We start from the raw sequence: 22,381 nt of genomic DNA, 5'->3' as shown, positions 1-22,381 counted from the left end.
CTATGTACCAAATTTCAGCCGGATCGGATGAAATTTGATTCTGTTAGAGGCTCCGCAAACCAAATCTGGGGATCGGTTTATATGGGGGCTATATATAATTATGGACCGATGTGGACCAATTTTAGCATGGTCGTGAGAAACCATATACAAACACCATGTACCAAATTTCAACCGGATCGGATGAATTTTGCTCCTCCAAGAGGCTACGCAAGCCAAATCTGAGCGTCGGTTTATATGGGGGCTATACGTAAAAGTGGCCCATTTTCAATACCATCCGACCTATATCAATAAAAACTACTTGTGCCAAGTTTTAAGTCGATGGCTTGTTTGGTTCGGAAGTTAGCGTGATTTCAACAGACGCACGGACGGACATGCTTAGATATATATATATATATATATATATATATATATATATATATATATATATATATATATATATATATATATATATATATATATATATATATATATATATATATATATATATATATATATATATATATATATATATATATATATATATATATATATATATATATATATATATATTTTGGGGTCTTAGAGTAATATTTCGATGTGTTACAAACGGAATGACAAAGTTAATATACCCCCATCCTATGGTGGAGGGTATACAAATTTTTGAAGCAAAGATTATAAACTTTCTTTTAATTAAAATTTCATTATATTAAAGAAACTTGTCCTTAATAGTGTGTAAATTGCGTATCCTAAAATTGAGGTTGCGTAATCTTTAATATCATGTAAATATTTTTTTCAGTATTTGCTCATTCCCGGTTGAAAAATCTCGTGAGTCTCGTGAATTTGTCGTGAGTCACGTGAATCGTGCGGGATTTTTAAACTGGCATTTGTTTGTAGCTTTATTAATAAACCGCGAAAAGATAATGAAAATTCAGTAAATTAGATTTGTGTCCTAATTGTAATTTTATTGATCCTAGATTTATAGCCAGAGTGGTCGCTAAAAAATGTCTTTAATTTAAAGAATACCGAAATCCTTAAATGAAGTTCAAAATCTTTGGATTCAAGTAAACTTTTTTGAGTGCTGCTGCTGAGGGAGAATATATAAGATTCAGCCTAGTCGTAACTATATTCTTGTTATATATTTTACATATTTCAAAATATTAATCAGTTTTTATAGCAACCCCATACCTTATGTATATTTCTACCCCATAATATTATCTGTAGCGTGAACATTTTTATTATCTTACCTGTCACTCAAATCGCGTTTTTTCCGTCGATCCTGTGAAAGTGCCTCAACACATAAAACTATTAATTTGCTGTCACATGGCAGTCGTTCTTGATCCAATAATTTGTTCCCAAGTAAATTGCTGGCATAGCCAATTTTGTCCCTTTCTCCGGAATGCCAGGCATCACAATATGTGTCAATCGACCGTTCACCATTGGGTAATGCTCCATGCCAGACATGTTTTTGTGGCCTAGAAAATAAATTTACAAAGAAAATCAAAAATTTCGAAATGTACTGATTGGCATATATACATATAAAAATAACAAATAATAATAAAAAAACATAACAATATTTTTAAATATAAGTAATTCATAGCACTCACAAAGACATAAACATAAAATCAATAACGTTGACATTTTACATATTTGTCACACTGTCATTTGAATAACATAGTATTTACGTAGGAGTGCTCAAACATTCTGAACAACCATTCTTAAATATAAATTCTAATGATTGTGCTTTTTTTTTTTAATATTTATAATAGAAAATTTCAAGTATTTACTATTCACATTCATTTTACAAGTTTGTTTGCATTTTTGTTTTTTTTGGAGGCTATTACCCTCTTATCCGCTTCAATATTAATTTCATTGATTATAATCGACTCTAATTCAGCCACAATGAAAACTTATGAGGATGTGGAAATCCAAAACAGCAGTCTTCTCGCCAATTTGAAATGCATTTTTTATTATTCCTAGAATATTAACCGAGACACTAATATTAAAAAAAGTAAGGAAAGTCTAAAGGCGGGGCCGACTATATTATACCCCGCACCACTTTGTAGATCTAAATTTTCGATACCATATCACATCCGTCAAATGTGTTGGGGGCTATATAAATATAAAGGTTTGTCCCAAATAATACATACATTTAAATATCACTGGATCTGGACAGAATTTGATAGACTTCTACAAAATCTATAGACTCAAAATTTAAGTCGGCTAATGCACTAGGGTGGAACACAATGTTAGTAAAAAAACAAGTAAGTAAAGTCTAAAGTCGGGCGGAGCCGACTATATTATACCCTTCACCATTATGTAGACAAAAATTTGTGTTACCATCTTAACTCTTGTTGGGAGTTATTATCAAGGTTTATATTCCCATATACAAATATTTATATCTGAAATGATTTGGAGACAATTTTTTGTACTTCTACAAAATCGCTAGAATTAAAAATTAAATCGGCTAACACCCTGGGATGAATAATCTATAGGGAGCCACCGTGGTGCAATGGTTAGCATGCCCGCCTTGCATACACAAGGTCGTGGGTTCGATTCCTGCTTCGACCGAACACCAAAAAGTTTTTCAGCGGTGGATTATCTCACCTCAGTACTGCTGGTGACATTTCTGAGGGTTTCAAAGCTTCTCTAAGTAGTTTCACTGTAATGTGGAACGCCGTTCGGACTCGGCTATAACAAGGAGGTCCCTTGTCATTGAGCTTAACATGGAATCGGGCAGCACTCAGTGATAAGAGAGAAGTTCACCAATGTGCTATCACAATGGACTGAATAGTCTAAGTGAGCCTGATACATCGGGCTGCCACCTAACCTAACCTATCCTAGCCTGGGATGAAACACAATGTTAGTAAAAAATATGGGAAATATAAAGCTAGAGCAATTTTGATGCAATTGTACAAAAGAGCATTTATGATTTATCGGGCGATACACATGTATTCGAGATATAGGACATTTTGAGTAATATTTAAAGTTTTTGCTACTCAGCAGTGTCGATTTTACAAGGATATTGGTTAAATCTCGCCAAGATATATGGTCAATTGTGGGTTGTGATATATTATTTGGCTAATTCAGGCGATATTTCCACAAGTCGGAGCTTTATTTAAAATTCTACCATTCTGTGGAAAGTTTGAAATTACAGTGTGTAGGATATGACTACGAATTGTGGAAATCATCACAGAATTTTATGTAAAATGTGGGTATTTTGGCATTATTAGATCAATATGACACACTTAAATAGCATATTAAATGTATTCTCTGTGGAAACTATCGTGTCAATTGGAGGAAAATCCCATTGAAAATAGGTCTAAAATATGAAACATTCTACCATATTTCCCCTACTCTGGCGTACATATATATGGGAGCTTTATCTAAATATGAACCAATTTTGACCAAATTTGACATGCATAGTTAGAATAATAATCCTGCTATCTCAGCAAAAAAACGTAAATGGGAGAATAACTTTGGCCTCCGTGGTCATATGGGTGTAAATCAAGTGAAAGATATATATGGGAGCTATATCTAAATCGGAACCGATTTCAACCACATTTAGAACAATTAACAATACTATTGAACGTACTTCTTGTGCTAAAATTTAAAGCAAATCAGGACAAACCTCTGGCTTTTTTGGCCATATAAGTGAAAAAAACATATATGTGAGCTATATCTAAATCTGAACCGATTTCAACGAAATTAGGTACACTTAATGATACTGGTAAACGTACTACTTGTGCAAAATTTGAAGTAAATCAGGGCAAAACTCTGGCTTTAAGTTCAAATCGGACGAAAGATATATATGGGAGCTATATCTAAATCTGAACCGATTTGGCTGATATTTTGCATATCTTTCGAAAATCCCTAAATATTTGACTGCCCGAAATTTTGAGAAAATACGTTGATAAATACGTCAATTATGACCAGATCGGTGATAAATATATATGGCAGCTATATCTAAATCTGAACCGATTTTTTCAATATTAATAGCGATTGTCTTTGAGCCAATGTAAAACTCTGTGCCAAATTTGTGTACGATCGGACTTAAACTGCGAGCTGTACTTTGCACACAAAATTACATATACAGACAGACGGACGGACAGACAGACAGACGGACATCGCTAAATCGACTCAGAATTTAATTCTAAGACGATCGGTATACTAAACGATAGGTCTCAGATTTTTCCTTCTTGGCGTTACATACAAATGCACAAACTTATACCCTTTACCACAGTAGTGGTGAAGGGTATAATTATGGGAAACATTTAAATCTGAAGCAATTTTAAGGAAACTTCGCAAAAGTTTATTTATGATTTATCGCTCGATATATAAATGGTGATACGGTCAAAATTTGATCAAGGGAAAACGCGTGTAAATCGGTGAAATCGTTTATTTAAAAAATCAAATTAAATTTCTTTTTCAAGTTCAATTAGTATAAAATTCAGGAAAAATATTCAGTTAGGCTTTCGCTATTCCAAATCCGAATTGCCGGACCTCACGCTTGACACCTGCCGTCAGATTTTGTACAGCCACCTTGTCCACCTTCTTCGCCGCAGAAAGCCAGTTTGCCTTGAACTGCTGCTCGTCCTTAGCAGTTTTTTTGGTCTTTTTTAGGTTCCGCTTGACAATAGCCCAGTATTTCTCAATTGGGCGGAGCTCCAGCGTGTTTGGAGGGTTCTTGTCCTTGGGAACCACCTGCACGTTGTTGGCGGCGTACCACTCCATGGCCTTTTTACCGTAATGGCAAGATGCCAAATCCGGCCAAAACAGTACGGAACAACCGTGTTTCTTCAGGAAAGGCAGGAGACGTTTATTCAAACACTCTTTCACGTAAGTTTCTTGGTTGAGAGTCCCGAAAGCTATGAAAATGCTGCTTTTCAAGCCACAGGTACAGATGGCTTGCCAAACCAGATATTTCTTTGCGAACTTTGACAGTATTATGTGCTTGAAAATATCTGCTACCTTTCCCCTTCCTTTTGCCGTATAAAACTCCGGTCCCGGAAGCTGCTTGTAGTCAGCTTTGACGTAGGTTTCGTCGTCCATTACCACGCAGTCAAACTTCGTCAGCATCGTCGTGTAAAGCATCGTCCGGGATCGCGCTTTGGCCGTCGTATTTTGTTTATCATCGCGATTTGGAGTCATTACCTTCTTGTAAGTCGATAGTCCGTCTCGTTTTTTGGCTCGATACACGGTTGTAGACGATACACCCAGCTTATTTGCGGCATCTCGCAGAGAGAGGTTAGGGTTTCGCTTGAAACTACCGGCAACTCCCTTTGTCGTCTCAGCGGCTTTCGGTTTTCGATTTCCCCCCGATCCAGACTTCCTGGCTGTCGACAAACGTTCCCAAACACTTAAATTACATTTTTAACGGTTGATTTGGCAACTTTCAGCGATTTTGCCAGCTTTGCGTGCGCGTAGCTCGGATTTTCGCGATGCGCGATCAAAATTTTGATACGCTGCTCTTCTTGCTTGGACGGCATTTTGACAACTGAAGAGTGAATTCCAAAATCAAAATAGGAGCAACATTCTACACACACACACACCTTCAAAATGAGGGGTGTTCAAGTTTTTTAAATGCAAAATTGAAAGAAATACGTCAAGTTTATATTGACCAAATTTTGACCGTATCACCCTTTATATATTAGAATTTTAGGAAAATTGGTGTCATTTTTACAACTTTTCGACTAAGCAGTGGCGATTTTACAAGGAAAATGTTGGTATTTTGACCATTTTTGTCGAAATCAGAAAAACATATATATGGGAGCTATATCTAAATCTGAACCGATTCCAACCAAATTTGGCTCGCATAGCTACAATGCTAATTCTATTCCCTGTGCAAAATTTCAGCTAAATCGGAGTTAAAAATTGGCCTCTGTGTTCATATGAGTGTAAATCGGGCGAACGATATATATGGGAGCTATATCTAAATCTGAACCGATTTCAACCAAATTTGGCACGCATAGCTACATTCCTAATTCTACTCCCTGTGCAATATTTCAACCAAATTGGGGCAAACCTCTGGCTTCTGGGCCCTTTTTAGTCCATATCGGGCGAACGATATATATGGAAGCTATATCTAAATCTGAACCGATTTCAATAAAATTTGAAACACTTGACTATAGTACTAATTGTTCTTCTTGTGCAAAATTTTAAGCAAATTAGGGTAAAACTCTGGCGTATGGGGGCCGTATAAGCCAATATCGGGCGAAATATATATATATGGGAGCTATATCTAAATCTGAACCTATTTCTTCCAAAAACAATAGGGTTCTATTTTGAGCCAAAACACATACTTGTCCCAAATTTGAAGACGATTGGTCTAAAACTGCGACCTAGACTTTGATTGCAAAAATGGGTTCACGGACACACGGACATGGCTATATCGAATCAGGAGCCCATCCTGAGCATTTGTGCCAAAGACACCATGTGTCTATCTCGTCTCCTTCTGGTTGTTGCAAACATATGCACTAACTTATAATACCCTGTTCCACAGTGTGGCGCAGGGTATAAAAAAAAATTGAAGAAAAGGTTATAAACTTTATTTTACTTAAAATGTCATTACATATTTTTTTTTTTAGGTTACATATTATTTTATATTGAGTCAATATTTTTATCACTATAATGCCTTAATTTACATTTCTAAACTATGCGTCTAATACATCCAGAAGCTCTAATGTTGTTTCAATTACATTTAAATTGAGAGTATTTCTCATTCCCAGTGATCTTTAGTGGCCAGCCTAGGCCAGGTTCCACTATGTTCCACTGTAAAATTCTTATGTAAATACAAGAGCTTGTCATATGCTCATATGCAAATATGAGCATCCCTGAAGATTTCAAGTACGCAAAAGGATATGCGAATAATTTATTGTTGTATTTTCCTAAATGAAGTCAACCACATACCAACCACAAAAGCTATGGTTGGGACAAAACCTCAAACGTTTAAGTATTTATTTTGCAATTGTATAATCATATTGATTACTTCAAATATAAGAAAATTTCAAGTAAAATAAGAATATATGGCCTGGGGTTCGGCTAGGTCGACTCATATGTACCCATCACCTGTAATTATGAACTAGCAATTATATTTGGGAAACGGTTTTAATGAGGGCTACATCTTATTATAAACCAACATAGATCATAGTGAATATTGATATCCCGTAGATAATTTTAGACCGGATCGGATGATAAATAAGTCTTCTGGGGATGGGTCTTTTTGGGGTCTATATCCAATTAATAACCGATATTGACCAATTTTTGTATGGTTTCTTGAGTTTGAATGCCGACATCACCTACTCAATTTTACGATCTAATCAAATGAAAGCCTGCAGGACGACCATTAAGTCAAATCTGATTGAGATACCACTTGTATAGATAGCGGATATATCACTTGAGCCAAGTTTGAAGAAGACCTCTAAATTCTTCAGAATGTTAGCGTGATTTAAAAAAAACAGACCCACGGATGTACGGAATTTTGATTTTAGTATTAATTCCGAGCTAAAGATTCGGCTTCTTTAAAATACAGACATTTTTTTAGCGACCTACATATGTGACTTTAAATCTAGGATCAATAAAACTGAAATTAGGATACAGATCAGAGAACGGCTGCGATCTACCGCAACCGACCAGTGTATCTAGTAAACACCAATATTTGCAATCTTAAAACACCAATTGGTAAAAAAAATTTCAACCACCAATATCCAATGCAACCGAAGACTGTCGGTGTTTGTTAGTATGAGTGTTGGTCTCTCGAAAACACCGTACTAAAGCAATCACACAAATTGGTTACCCATATCTCAGCAGTTTGGTATTCTCTTATTTGGTACTCTCTTAATTCTCTTGAGTTAATGCCAACTGTTGGCAATTGTTGTTGTTGAGTGCAATCACACTTAAGTGCCACACTCGTTTTTTGTTTACTGAACGTTGTTACAATGTCGATTGGTTTAAGATTGGAAGACACTGTATATGAACATTGTTACATACTAGTGGTGTTTTTATTCTCGCATTTGTATCAATGTAAAAGATCGCATGGCAATTGGTGTCTTACTCACTGCCACCGACATTTTGTGGGTAAGATTGCAATACGAAAAAAGCCACCGGTTGCAGTTCTTTGATACAGATCTCATTTAACGGATTTTCACTTTTTGCGATCGTTTAATATAGCTATGCACATAAAACAAATTCCAGTTTAAACATCCAATTTAGAAAAGATACCTCAAAGTAACAAATGTTTTCTTAATTCACAAAAAAAAAAAAACTTTAAACCAAAGATGCCAAATCCTGGAAATAAGTCTTAGCCATATTTGAAGCGTTTTCATCTCAATATTTCTGTTAAATTAAGGACGAATTCTTCAAATCAAAATTCTATTTCTTTACTTTAAGATAGTTCAAAGACATACGACTTTAACGGAGAGACGGAAATTTCCAAAATTTGTGTCCTAAATTGAATGAAAAAATATTTTGAAGCAAAGATTATAAAATTTATTTTAATTTGAAATTTTACATTATTTTAAAGAAATTTTTCCTAAAATTAAGGTGGTTAGTCCTTTTCAATGTAGACAATTTCACAATTTCTTCGCAAGCGAGAACATACAGAATTTTTTCAGCAAATAAAACATTTTTCAAACCAAACAAAACTTTTTCAAATCATAGGGAACCTATTTCAAATCACTTTCCATATTAACTGAAACTTATTTATTTCTAAGGGTATGATCACACTAGGCCAATATTTGAGTGTCAAACATTTTTCCAGTAGCATTTTCGAAATACATTTTCCAATTTTCTATATTACCAAAATACCGAACTGCATGTTAGTTTTTATGTGTAGTCGTAATGTGTTCACCATTTCCTTCCTGATCATACCGATTGCAATAGTTCGGAAAATTCAAGTTAGTTTCCAATTTTTATGGTATCAAATACAAACACCCATAAGACAGGATACACAAAACATATTGAGCACGTGTAAGTCCTTTTCACAATCAACTTGTATATATCGTTGCAATATTAAGGGTAAGCATATCGGTATGTGGGAGTTAGTATTGATGGAACTGAACTCATTTGCATATGTTTTAATGAGACTCAAACCAACAGGGACTTTATGAACTTCATTTGTGTTAGTATCATGCTGCTGAATAGGTTGCAAGGCAAGAAGTATGTGTGTGTTGAGTCTTGTGCACCTTTAAGACTTTCAGATGTATATGTAGGAAAGAAGAAATTATATCTTTGCTTCAAACTTAATGACTCTGCCAATGGCCTTCTCTATGTATGTCTGACCCTATGCAACAAGGACTTTATGTAACTCTGGTTACTATAGTAGCAATATGATTTCCATGTCTAACGGCAATGCAGTTTTAATTACTTATGCAAGGAACTTGCACCTTTTGTGACTTCTGCTCAGCAGTGCTATTATGGTAAGTAAAGTAGAGATATTGAACGATATCAACATTTTCTCTTCCAATTGAAGATGAAATTTCATTTTCGCAAAGAAGGCAAACTCGCAAATAGTATTGGTAAGAACACACAGAAAAAGCGGAAAACTATTTTATGCAATCTCCGATCACCAATCCTGCAAATTTGTTGGGTGCCATATATAAAGGTTTATGTATACACACACTGAAAAAAAGCATGCCCGGTTCCAAAGATTTTATCTTCACTTTAAAAATTTTGGTATTGATTCCGAGCCAAAGAAGCGAAGAACACAAGTAAGAATACTTTTAAGACACAATTATCTTTTAAGTTTGGGTTTTGTGTACTTGCTTCTAGGAAGCTAATTTTCATTTTTCGCTTTTTCAGCTTTTTTTCTTCATATGCTATAACAACAACTTTATTTTCTAAATTAAGATTCGACTTACAGTATAAATGATGCTATGTTTCAAGTAAAAAACTTATTCAAAATAAAGTGTTGAAAAACATGTCCTATATTTGAACGATTTTTTGCTTTGTAGTCAAGATGCAAAAAGACAACAAATTTATAGACAATTTCATTGAATTCAAAGAATTTTTCTGAATTATTAAAGTCAAGTTGACCTTAGCCCAAACATTTTTTCTTTCATGTTATGATATCCATTTTTAAGTGAAATCACTTAGTTATAAGGACAATACGACTTCATTGAAAAGTTTATCGACTTTTGGACAAGGAAAAAAACTTTACATTAGAGAAATGCGTCTTCTATGCTAAGCAAAATTTTCATTCGTATTTTAAAGACATGAAATCTTTGACATCACGACAATTGTTTTTTCAATGCATGTCTAAATCTGAATCAATATGGACAAGGTTTTTTAGACTTATAGCTTATACCAACAAGGGAAAGTTACTACTTCTTTAAAAAGGAAGTACTTACTCACAATAGAGACAAAATAATATATTTTTTTAATTATTTTGTCAACATTTTATTTCTATGGACAAATTTGCCAATTTTTATTTCTATAATTTTTATAATCAAATGAAAGCCTGCAGGACGACCATTAAGTCAAATCTGATTGAGATACCACTTGTATAGATAGCGGATATATCACTTGAGCCAAGTTTGAAGAAGACCTCTAAATTCTTCAGAATGTTAGCGTGATTTAAAAAAAACAGACCCACGGATGTACGGAATTTTGATTTTAGTATTAATTCCGAGCTAAAGATTCGGCTTCTTTAAAATACAGACATTTTTTTAGCGACCTACATATGTGACTTTAAATCTAGGATCAATAAAACTGAAATTAGGATACAGATCAGAGAACGGCTGCGATCTACCGCAACCGACCAGTGTATCTAGTAAACACCAATATTTGCAATCTTAAAACACCAATTGGTAAAAAAAATTTCAACCACCAATATCCAATGCAACCGAAGACTGTCGGTGTTTGTTAGTATGAGTGTTGGTCTCTCGAAAACACCGTACTAAAGCAATCACACAAATTGGTTACCCATATCTCAGCAGTTTGGTATTCTCTTATTTGGTACTCTCTTAATTCTCTTGAGTTAATGCCAACTGTTGGCAATTGTTGTTGTTGAGTGCAATCACACTTAAGTGCCACACTCGTTTTTTGTTTACTGAACGTTGTTACAATGTCGATTGGTTTAAGATTGGAAGACACTGTATATGAACATTGTTACATACTAGTGGTGTTTTTATTCTCGCATTTGTATCAATGTAAAAGATCGCATGGCAATTGGTGTCTTACTCACTGCCACCGACATTTTGTGGGTAAGATTGCAATACGAAAAAAGCCACCGGTTGCAGTTCTTTGATACAGATCTCATTTAACGGATTTTCACTTTTTGCGATCGTTTAATATAGCTATGCACATAAAACAAATTCCAGTTTAAACATCCAATTTAGAAAAGATACCTCAAAGTAACAAATGTTTTCTTAATTCACAAAAAAAAAAAAAACTTTAAACCAAAGATGCCAAATCCTGGAAATAAGTCTTAGCCATATTTGAAGCGTTTTCATCTCAATATTTCTGTTAAATTAAGGACGAATTCTTCAAATCAAAATTCTATTTCTTTACTTTAAGATAGTTCAAAGACATACGACTTTAACGGAGAGACGGAAATTTCCAAAATTTGTGTCCTAAATTGAATGAAAAAATATTTTGAAGCAAAGATTATAAAATTTATTTTAATTTGAAATTTTACATTATTTTAAAGAAATTTTTCCTAAAATTAAGGTGGTTAGTCCTTTTCAATGTAGACAATTTCACAATTTCTTCGCAAGCGAGAACATACAGAATTTTTTCAGCAAATAAAACATTTTTCAAACCAAACAAAACTTTTTCAAATCATAGGGAACCTATTTCAAATCACTTTCCATATTAACTGAAACTTATTTATTTCTAAGGGTATGATCACACTAGGCCAATATTTGAGTGTCAAACATTTTTCCAGTAGCATTTTCGAAATACATTTTCCAATTTTCTATATTACCAAAATACCGAACTGCATGTTAGTTTTTATGTGTAGTCGTAATGTGTTCACCATTTCCTTCCTGATCATACCGATTGCAATAGTTCGGAAAATTCAAGTTAGTTTCCAATTTTTATGGTATCAAATACAAACACCCATAAGACAGGATACACAAAACATATTGAGCACGTGTAAGTCCTTTTCACAATCAACTTGTATATATCGTTGCAATATTAAGGGTAAGCATATCGGTATGTGGGAGTTAGTATTGATGGAACTGAACTCATTTGCATATGTTTTAATGAGACTCAAACCAACAGGGACTTTATGAACTTCATTTGTGTTAGTATCATGCTGCTGAATAGGTTGCAAGGCAAGAAGTATGTGTGTGTTGAGTCTTGTGCACCTTTAAGACTTTCAGATGTATATGTAGGAAAGAAGAAATTATATCTTTGCTTCAAACTTAATGACTCTGCCAATGGCCTTCTCTATGTATGTCTGACCCTATGCAACAAGGACTTTATGTAACTCTGGTTACTATAGTAGCAATATGATTTCCATGTCTAACGGCAATGCAGTTTTAATTACTTATGCAAGGAACTTGCACCTTTTGTGACTTCTGCTCAGCAGTGCTATTATGGTAAGTAAAGTAGAGATATTGAACGATATCAACATTTTCTCTTCCAATTGAAGATGAAATTTCATTTTCGCAAAGAAGGCAAACTCGCAAATAGTATTGGTAAGAACACACAGAAAAAGCGGAAAACTATTTTATGCAATCTCCGATCACCAATCCTGCAAATTTGTTGGGTGCCATATATAAAGGTTTATGTATACACACACTGAAAAAAAGCATGCCCGGTTCCAAAGATTTTATCTTCACTTTAAAAATTTTGGTATTGATTCCGAGCCAAAGAAGCGAAGAACACAAGTAAGAATACTTTTAAGACACAATTATCTTTTAAGTTTGGGTTTTGTGTACTTGCTTCTAGGAAGCTAATTTTCATTTTTCGCTTTTTCAGCTTTTTTTCTTCATATGCTATAACAACAACTTTATTTTCTAAATTAAGATTCGACTTACAGTATAAATGATGCTATGTTTCAAGTAAAAAACTTATTCAAAATAAAGTGTTGAAAAACATGTCCTATATTTGAACGATTTTTTGCTTTGTAGTCAAGATGCAAAAAGACAACAAATTTATAGACAATTTCATTGAATTCAAAGAATTTTTCTGAATTATTAAAGTCAAGTTGACCTTAGCCCAAACATTTTTTCTTTCATGTTATGATATCCATTTTTAAGTGAAATCACTTAGTTATAAGGACAATACGACTTCATTGAAAAGTTTATCGACTTTTGGACAAGGAAAAAAACTTTACATTAGAGAAATGCGTCTTCTATGCTAAGCAAAATTTTCATTCGTATTTTAAAGACATGAAATCTTTGACATCACGACAATTGTTTTTTCAATGCATGTCTAAATCTGAATCAATATGGACAAGGTTTTTTAGACTTATAGCTTATACCAACAAGGGAAAGTTACTACTTCTTTAAAAAGGAAGTACTTACTCACAATAGAGACAAAATAATATATTTTTTTAATTATTTTGTCAACATTTTATTTCTATGGACAAATTTGCCAATTTTTATTTCTATGAACCAGGGCTGTGGAGTCGAGCCAATTTTGCTCGACTCCGACTCCGACTCCAGCATTTTTCATCAGCTCGACTCCGACTCCGACTCCGGAGTCGACTCCGGGTAATATAACTAAATCTCATTTTAATACCACTAATTTGTAGTTCTATTGTGGGGGTACTGTAAGTAGATCGATATAAAGTATCATATTTATTTATGTGTGCAAAAAAAAGGTCTTAATTTCACATTAGATGCCAATTGAACTCTATATTTCAAATTTAGGGCAATGTTTAATAAATAAAATAATGATATAAATACCCATCATAATATGAGAAGATACCAACAGTATATGTATTTGTGGACCAAAATTGACTAAATTTTCCATAGAAATAAAATTTTGGCAAAATTTTCTATAGAAATCAAATTTTGACCAAATATATAGAAATAAAATTTTGAATAACATTTTTATAGAAATAAAATTTGGCAACATTTTTTATAGAAATAAAAGTTTGAAAAAATCATCAATAGAAATACAATTTAAAAAAAATTGTGTAGCGAACAAAATTTTCTATAGAAATAAAATTTTGCAAAATATTCTATAGAAACAAAATTTTAACTAAATTTTCTATAGAAATAAAATTTTGACTAAATTTTATATAGAAACAAGTGAGGAAAGTCTAAAGTCGGGCGGGGCCGACTATCTTATACCCTGCACCACTTTGTAGATCTAAATTTTCGATACCATATCACATCCGTCAAATGTGTTGGGGGCTATATATAAAGGTTTGTCCCAAATACATACATTTAATTATAACTCGATCTGGACAGAATTTGATAGACTTCTAAAAAATCTGTAGACTCAAAATTTAAGTCGGCAAATGCACTAGGGTGGAACACAATGTTAGTAAAAAACAAGTATATAAAGCAGTAAATTCGGCCGGGCCGAATTTTAAATACCCACCACCATGAATCAAGTATAATAGTTTACTATGAAAACTCTTCGTCGTAGTGGGTTACTTGATAATATATAGAATTGTAGGGGGTTTGATGACAAATTTTCTCCCAAACGAGCCAGCTCCCGAAGACAAACTTTAAAGATTCTACCTATGAAGGCCAGATAAGATTCTGGATTTATGAGAACCAATTTTGTTTGAGTTTTAGAGAAAATATAAACAAATCGTGTATATGTTGAAATTACGCCTTGACTTAAAATCTTAAATCTGTAGATTTTTCCGCATTTATTTAAATACGATGAGTAAAATCTGGAACTTTTACTTTCAGTTTGAAGCAATTTTCATGATCAGTGCGCCTGCTATACCCTGAAAGAGGTGTTTTCTTTTTTGAGAAAGCAAAGTTTTCTTTTGACACAAATTTTAGAGACAATCGTTGAATAAACGAAAACACTTTATAAGAAAAAGACATTTCGTTTGTCTAAAATTTTATTATAAATTACTAATTTCCAGCAAATCGGATAAAAACTAAGGATTCTAGAAGCCCAAGAAATAAAGCCGGGAGATCGGTGTATATGGGGGCTATACCAAAACATGGACCGATAGGCACCATTTGCTACTCACATATTTGTGATCTTAAAATACCTCCAGATTTTCAATTTCAAATAAATCGGCCAGAAAATATAGTCTCTAGACGCCCAAGAAGTAAAAATCGAGAGATCAGTCTATATAGGGGTTATACCAAAAAATGGACCGATATACCTCAATTTCGGCACTCTTATTTGTGGTCTAAAAATCCCTATAGATTTCGAATTTCAGGCAAATCATGTAATAAATACAGTTTATTGTAGCTCAAGAATTTCAGGCAAAGCGGATGTTAAATATAGTTTCTAGAAGCCCAAGAAGCAAAATGGGAGATCGGTCTATATGGGGGCTATACCAAAAAATGGACCGATGGGCACCATTTCTCCCTGATCAAGAATATATATACTTTATATAGTCGGAAATCGATATTTCGATGTGCTACAAACGGAATGACAAACTTATTATACCCCCGTCACCATTTTATGGTGGTGGATATAATAATATGGGAAACATTTAAATCTGAAGCAATTTTAAGGAAACTTCGCAAAAGTTTATTTATGATTTATCGCTCCATATATATATGTATTAGAAGTTTAGGAAATTTAGAGTCATTTTTACAACTTTTCGACTAAGCAGTGGCGATTTTACAAGGAAAATGTTGGTATTTTGACCATTTTTGTCGAAATCAGAAAAACATATACATGGGAGCTATATCTAAATCTGAACCGATTTCAATCAAATTTGACACACGTGACTATATTACTAATTGTATTCCTAGTGCAAAATTTCAACCAAATTGGGCCAAAACTCTGGCTTCTGGGGCCATATAAGTCCATATCGGGCGAAAAAAATTCTGCAAAATATTCTACAGAAACAAAATATTGACTAAATTTTCTATAGTAATACAATTTTGACCAAATTTTCTAATAAAAAAATCTATTACTATAAAACTTTGGCAAAACTTTCTATAGAAATAAAATTTTGCAAAATATTCTATAGAAACAAAATGTTGACTCAATTTTCTATAGAAATACAATTTTGACAAAATTTTCTATAGAAAAAAATATTTCTATAGTAATAAAATTTTGAATAAATTTTTTATAGAAATAAAATTTTGACAAAATGTGCTATAGAAATAAAATTTTGACAGCATTTTCTATAAAAAACAACTTTGAAAAAATTTTCTGTCAATATTCCACATACGTACATGGCCTTAAAATAAAATTAAAAAAAAATAATTTCGATTGTTCGAAATATTCCAAATAAATTGATATGAGCATTAAAATGGATCGATCCAGCCCATCTGCTAGTCTAACATTCTAGGAAACAGAAAAAGATAGCCGTAATTGGAAGTTGATTTTCATTTACAATCATGCTGTACATTGATCGAATGAATAAAGCAATGGAAACTAATTTGCGTAAAAACTTGCTTAGTTAAAAAAATGTGAAGTGTTTTAAAAAATTTGATTTAGCCGGAGTCGGAGTCGAGCAAAATTTTTACGACTCCGACTCCGACTCCAGCAAAATCTTCAGACTCCGACTCCAAGACTCCGACTCCGACTCCGACTCCACAGCCCTGCTATGAACAAATTTTTCAAAAATTGTATTTCTATAGAAAATTTTGCCAAAATTTTATTCTATAGAAAATTTTGTTAAAATTTTAGTTCTATAGAACTTTTTCTCAAAAAAATTTTTTTCTATAGAAAATGTTGTGAAAATTTTATGTCTATAGAAAATGTTGTCAATTTTTTTTTCTATAGAAAATTTTTTCAAAATTTTATTCCTATTAAATTTTTTTTCAAAATTTTCTTTGTATTTTGTTGTTTTGATCTCGCACTTCTTTCGGAGGGTTCAACTGTGGCTCACTTTGGGTTTAGTGAACTGCCTGATTTTTTTCTTATAATTGGTTGATAGTTTTGCTGCAAGTATAGGATGCTGATGAGGAATGTGGTAATTCCGAAACGTGCGTCCATCCAACCATCTTGCAGTCTATAGGGCTTTGCCCAAATAAATTTGACAAACATTCTTTTCCTCTGTTGGTTATGCTACTCTTGTAAATAGTTTGGTCAACACAATGGTTTTAAAGCTGAGATCAAAACAACAAATATGATTGAAGCACAAACCGGCAATAAAAAAACAAAACACGAAAAATTTTATTTCTTTGAAAAATTTTTTACAAAATTTTAATTTTATAAAAAATGTTCCTTAAGTTTTATTTCCATAGAAAATTTTCTCTAAACTTTATTTCTATAGAAAATTTTGCTAAAATTATATTTCTATAAAAAAAAATTCTCAACATTTTATTTTTATAGAAAATTTTGCCAAATTATATTTCCATAAAAAATGTTGCCAAATTATATTTCCATAAAAAAATTTGTCATAATTTTATTTCTATAGAAAATTGTCTCAAAATTTTATTTCTATAGAAAATGTTCTCAAAATTTTAGTCCTACAGAAAATATTGTCAAAATTGTACTTCTATGGAAAATTTTATCAAAATTTTATTTCTGTAGAAAATTTTTTCAAAATTTTATTTTTACAGAAAATTATGTCAAATTTTATTTCTATAGAAAATTTTGTCAAAATTTTATTTCTTTAGAAAATTTTGTCAAAATTTTATCTCTATAGAAAATTTGGCAAAATTTTATTTCTATACAAAATGTTCTTAAAGTTTTATTTCTATAGAAAATTTTCTCTAATTTTTATTTCTGTAGAAAATTTTGTCCACCTTTTATATCTATTTTGTCAAAATTTCATTATTATAGAAAATTTTATTTCTATAGATAATTTTCTCAAAATTTTATTTTGATAGGAAATTTTGTCAAAATTTATGTCTATAGAAAATTTTGTCAAAATTTTATCTCTACAGAAAATTTGTCAAAATTTTATTTCTATAGAAAATTGTCTCAAAAATGTATTTCTATACAAAATTTTCTCAAAATTTTATTTCTATAGAAAAGTTTGCCAAATTTTATTCACATAAAAAATTTTGTCATAATTTTATTTCTATAGAAAATTGTCTCAAAATTTTATTTCTACAGAAAATGTTCTTAAAGTTTTATTTCTATAGAAAATTTTCTCTAATTTTTATTTCTGTAGAAAATTTTGTCCACCTTTTATTTCTATAGAAAATTTTCTCAAAATTTTATTTCTATAGAAAATTTTGCCAAATGTTAGTTCCATAAAAAATTTTGTCATATCTCAAAATTTTATTTCTACAGAAAATGTTGTCAAAATTGTATTTCGACAAAAATTTTTCGAAATTTTATTTTTATAGAAAATTTTCTCAAACTTTTATTTCTACAGAAAATTTTGTCAAAATTTTATTTCTACAGAAAATTTTGTCAAAATTTTATTTTTACAGAAAATTATGCCAAATTTTATTTCTATAGAAAATTTTGTCAAAATTTTATTTCTTTAGAAAATTTTGTCAACATTTTATCTCTACAGAAAATTTGGCAAAATTTTATTTCTATACAAAATGTTCTTAAAGTTTTATTTCTGTAGAAAATTTTGTCCACCTTTTATTTCTATAGAAAATTTTCTCAAAATTTTATTTCTATAGAAAATTTTGCCAAATTTTAGTTCCATAAAAAATTTTGTTATATCTCAAAATTTAATTTCTACAGAAAATATTGTCAAAATTGTATTTCGATAAAAATTTTTCGAAATTTTATTTTCATAAAAATTTTTTTCAAACTTTTATTTCTACAGAAAAATTTGTGAAAATTTTATTTCTGTAGAAAATTTTGTCAAAATTTTATTTTTACAGAAAATTATGCCAAATTTTATTTCTATAGAAAATTTTGTCAAAATTTTATTTCTATAGAAAATTTTGTCAAAGTTTTGTTTATATTGAAAATTTTTTCAAAGTTTTATTTCTATCAAAATTTTATTTCTATAGAAAATTTTCAAAAAGGTAGAATTCTATTAACTTTGGCAACCGTGATTGAGATCCGGAAATGTTGGTGGCCATTGTGTTGTATAAATAAAGCGAAGAAACTCGCGTGGCGAGTACTGTTGGAAAGTTCATAGCCTGCGGCCGAAAAATTTGAGTTCTGATGGGCAATAGAAGGTGTAAATTTCCAGCTGACCTCTTTGGGAATTAAACAAGATCACTTCATTTGATTACAAAATAAGAATGGCATCTAAGACCAATATTACGATGCGTTGCATACGAAATGAAAAAGTTTAGTATGTTGTTTTCTTATTCGAAATTTAAAATTTGGGACTATTGATTTTATATCTGCGTTTATATCAAATATTCCCATAAACACACACATACAGTCACATTTAATTGATATAAAATTAACATATGTTACAAGAATACATTTGTTATTTAAAAACAAGTAAGGAAAGTCTAAAGTCGGGCGGGGCCGACTATATTATACCCTGCACCACTTTGTAGATCTAAATTTTCGATACCATATCACATCCGTCAAATGTGTTGGGGGCTATATATAAAGGTTTGTCCCAAATACATACATTTAAATATCACTCGATCTGGACAGAATTTGATAGACTTCTACAAAATCTATAGACTCAAAATTTAAGTCGGCTAATGCACTAGGGTGGAACACAATGTTAGTAAAAATATATGGGAAACATTTAAATCTGAAGCAATTTTAAGGAAACTTCGCAAAAGTTTGTTTATGATTTATCGCTCGATATATATATGCATTAGAAGTTTAGGAAAATTAGAGTCATTTTTACAACTTTTCGACTAAGCAGTGGCGATTTTACAAGGATAATGTTGGTATTTTGACCACTTTTCTCGAAATCAGGAAAACATATATATGGGAGCTATATCTAAATCTGATACGATTTCATTCAAATTTGGCACGCATAACTACAGTGCTAATTCTACTCCCTGTGCACAATTTCAACAAAATCGGAGTTAAAAATTGGCCTCTGTGGTCATATGAGTGTAAATCGGGGGAAAGCTATATATGCGAAATATATCTAAATCTGAACCGATTTCAACCAAATTTGGCACGCATACACGGATGAAAAGGACTGTTTTTCATATGTTTGGCTATAAACATTATATGTTTGGAACACAAATTTTTAAACACAATATTTTTGAGTGCAAGTATATAATGTTCATAAACTAGCAGAACATGCTTGGGACAATATTTTAATATGTTAGAACATATTATGTTTGGGACATAAAATGTTTGTAAATATAATATGCTTGGATGCAAACATATATTAATTTAGAAATAGCCTATAAACATATATGTGTTTAGTAGCTTGGAGCGCTATTTAACAGGGAGCGATATTGAATTAAGTTGGTGGTTGTTGCTTGTTATTACAAAATTAACATTTTATTTTTCCTTGGGCAATTGATCAGCTACTTCTTTGATCCTAACAAACTGTGTGGTCCGCTGTTCGAATCCCCGTCCGGCAAAAGGTAAAATTAAAACAAAAAAAAATCATAAAATTGAATAATTTCTTCTACAATGTTTGTATTACAGAAAAAGGTGCTAAGAACTAAAAAATCTCGTGGAAGTGAGAAAGATGTCGGGGAATATACAATTGGGCAGAAACAAAATTTTGAGCATTCAGGTCGAAAACCTATGTTGTTAGCACCTATATTACCTGTTTATTTTCATAATTCATTATGATTGTAAATATATAAATAAATAAATAAAATTTTGAGCACAATATTGTTTGGGAGATTTTTTTTTAAGCATATAATATTTTTGGGTGCAAAATGCTTCCAAACATATTATATGGTCACATAATAACATATTGTTTTTTGGAAGAAAACATTATTGAATTTGGATGCAAAAATACAAAATGTTTGGAACTTAGACTACCCAAACATATATTGTTTAGACCAATATGCTTTCAAACATATTATATATTGGTAGAGATCAAACATATAAATGTTTGGGCAATACCCAAAAATGTATATGCTTGAAGCAAAATATGTTTGGGAGTATATGTTACAGAAGCGATTTTTTGTGAGGGTGAAGCTACAGTGCTAATTCTACTCCCTGTGCAAAATTTCAACTAAATCGGAGCAAAAAATTGGCCTCTGTGGTCATATGAGTGTAAATCGGGCGAAAGCTATATATGGGAGATATATCTAAATCTGAACCGATTTCAATCAAATTTGGCACACATGACTATATTACTAATTTTACTCCTAGTGCAAAATTTCAACCAAATTGGGGCAAAACTCTGGCTTCTGGGGCCATATAAGTTCATATCGGGCGAAAAATATATATGGAAGCTATATCTAAATCTGAACCGATTTCAATCAAATTTGGCACACATGACTATACTACCAATTGTACTCCTTGTGCAAAATTTGAAGCTAATCGGGATAAAACTCTGGCTTCTGGGTCCATATTAGTCCATATCGGGCGAAAGATATATATGGGAGCTATATCTAAATCTGAACCGATTTCAATCAAATTTTGCACACTTGACTATACTGCTAATTGTATTCCTAGTGCAAAATTTCAACCAAATTCGCCCAAAAATCTAGCTTCTGGGGCCATATAAGTCCATATCGGGCGAAAGATATATATGGGAGCTATATCTAAATCTGAACCGATTTCAATCAATGTTTGCACACTTGACTATACGACTAAGTGTTATGTTAGTACAAAATTTCAAGCAAATCGGTATAAAACTCTGGCTGCTGGGTCCATATTAGTGCATATCGGGCGAAAGATATATATGGGAGCTATATCTAAATCTGAACCGATTTCTTCCAAATAGGGTTCTATTCTGACCCAAATTAGGAACATGTGCCAAATTTGAAGGCGATTGGACTTAAATTGCGACCTAGACTTTGATCACAAAAATGTGTTCACAGACAGACGGACGGACGGATGGACGGACAGACGGACATGGTTATATCGACTCAGGGACCCACACTGAGCATTATTGCCATAGACACCATGTGTCTATCTCGTCTCCTTCTGGGTGTTACAAACATATGCACTAACTTATAATACCCTGTTCCACAGTGTGGCGCAGGGTATAAAAAAATATATATATATATATATATAAACTTCAAGTAGATTAAATTTAGCTTAATATGATTGTGTGTGTATGTGTGTACGGATTGATAAAGCTATCATATGGTTGGGCTTGACACCATGCCAAGCTACAGCAATCGAAATGTGTAGATTTTGTAAATTTGCTTTGACGTTTCTTGACTTTGAGGTCCCAACTCAAGTAAATAATTCAATATGATTTCGGTCAGCTACTGGCAAAATGCTATTTGAACTAATGTTGTAATCATGGGAATTACATACAGAGAGAAAAATATGAGGATATGTTTGTCGTGTGATCGCAAATAATTCATAGCAA

The 22,381-nt window shown here is 32.1% G+C and overlaps 1 protein-coding gene across 6 annotated transcripts in view; it reads right to left on the bottom strand.

Moving 5' to 3' along the window:
* Mp (collagen XV/XVIII-type protein multiplexin) overlaps positions 1–22,381 on the bottom strand; it is a 1,363,033-nt gene that overhangs the window by 20,786 nt on the left and 1,319,866 nt on the right. For all 6 annotated transcript variants that reach the window (XM_075303610.1, XM_075303614.1, XM_075303611.1 and 3 more), the window contains one exon: positions 1,224–1,451. In XM_075303610.1, coding sequence (XP_075159725.1) covers positions 1,224–1,451 — 228 coding nt within the window. The remainder of the gene's footprint in view (positions 1–1,223; positions 1,452–22,381) is intronic.

Source organism: Haematobia irritans, chromosome 4 (assembly GCF_050003625.1).
Source record: "Haematobia irritans isolate KBUSLIRL chromosome 4, ASM5000362v1, whole genome shotgun sequence".
Lineage (NCBI taxonomy): Eukaryota > Metazoa > Arthropoda > Insecta > Diptera > Muscidae > Haematobia > Haematobia irritans.
The sequence above is the reverse complement of the archived record's forward strand: the minus strand, read 5'-3'. Positions and strand labels throughout refer to the sequence as shown.